The 1,445-nt window shown below is 34.0% G+C and overlaps 1 protein-coding gene across 1 annotated transcript; it reads left to right on the forward strand.

The window, feature by feature from the left end:
- Positions 1-444: 444 nt before the first annotated feature.
- On the forward strand, positions 445-1,100 carry TRIADDRAFT_62930 (uncharacterized protein; the record flags this gene model as incomplete). Its single annotated transcript, XM_002118915.1, has 1 exon — positions 445-1,100. A coding segment is annotated over one exon (654 nt), but the record flags the coding sequence as incomplete, so codon positions are not given.
- Positions 1,101-1,445: the final 345 nt, after the last annotated feature.

Below are 1,445 nucleotides of genomic sequence, written 5' to 3' on the forward strand. Positions count from 1 at the left end.
ATGTATCAGTAGGACAGCTTAAACGAAGTGTATAAAGTAATTTATGCAAAATGATCAGGGCTAATGTACAGTACAGTAGCTTAAACTTGTGAGGTTTTGAGTTAAGTTTTTAAGACATTAAAAGTACAAGCCACCACAATCTTTTCTATGACATTATCTTAATATGATAACATTCATTAAATTTTCTATATTGGGTGTGGATGTACTACAGTATATGGGTTGAATGTGATCGAATGCATCAAATTAACTTGAACTACCGGTACTGTATCACATCATAATTTAGGGTAGTGACATACGTAGTAGTATTGGATATCATTTTGCACCCTACACGCATACTTGCTGACATACCACAATTAGTCAGATATCAGTTGCATTAATGCAAATAGGTATTACCATTGGTAGTTTGTATCAATTTTATAATGCAGTATCTATATGCTATTATAGGGAATGAAGAGATTGTCAATATAGATTCTTTCGGTGGAATGGATCAGATCAGGAACCTAATCCTATCAAATTCTCAAGAAACGCTTCCAAACCACGAAATCAAACGATCTATAAAATTTAGTTCCTTTGTTATTTCGTTTTTCTACTGCAGCATTTGTGGTGACTTTACTTTGAAAGCGCAGATTCAGGTTGTTGCTAATAATAGCCATTTAGAGTTAAAAAAACGTAAAAAGGATATAGTTCAACAGCTTATAAAGCACTGTGATATTCGTAACGCTATTCAAAAGTTAGTGCGAAGGCTGCAAGAAAACCTATATACAGAAGATAAAGATAAGATAGAAATTGCTAAAATATTTTTACTCGAACAAATTGGTGACGGCTGTAATGCAGTAAAATTGCTACTCCTTGGAATACCTCTTATTCATTGTGTTTTCCTTTTAGTATACCTAGAAGTGGTTGTATGGCATTACACATTCAACTCCTCAGAGTGGTTTTATTATAAAGCTGCGATTTTTACATGGTACATACCATGCACAATTTTTCTTTGTGCTATATGGGATAGCAGGATTAGCCGAGATTCGAGCTTGGTTCGGTGCCAAAAGATGTGGAAATGGATTAATGAAAGAGCACAAGAAATTGAAACTAATGAAGTGTGACTATAAATGTACTTACAGACCCAATGCCTAGCTTATCGCCAATGCTTGCTGTAATGTAACTTAGTATCGTGATTGTAGATTGTTAGCCATGTGTAGTATAATGTACGGTACATATTTATCCTAAGAGATATTTGGTAGCTGTAACTATAGACTGTAGTGGTAGAGACTCTATGCTAGAGTACAGATGACTATATACAGTAAGCTGTTGAGTTACTAATATGGCTATAGGTAAAAATAGAACTGTAAATCATATATTAGGATATGGTTAATTCATTGTACTTTGGCTGGTGTGAATAATGTCTACGTAAGTACTGTAGTCGTATCCATATTGGATTAATGATGGTC

The sequence above is a fragment of the Trichoplax adhaerens genome, genomic scaffold (assembly GCF_000150275.1).
Source record: "Trichoplax adhaerens TRIADscaffold_2630 genomic scaffold, whole genome shotgun sequence".
Classification (NCBI taxonomy): Eukaryota; Metazoa; Placozoa; class Uniplacotomia; order Trichoplacea; family Trichoplacidae; genus Trichoplax; species Trichoplax adhaerens.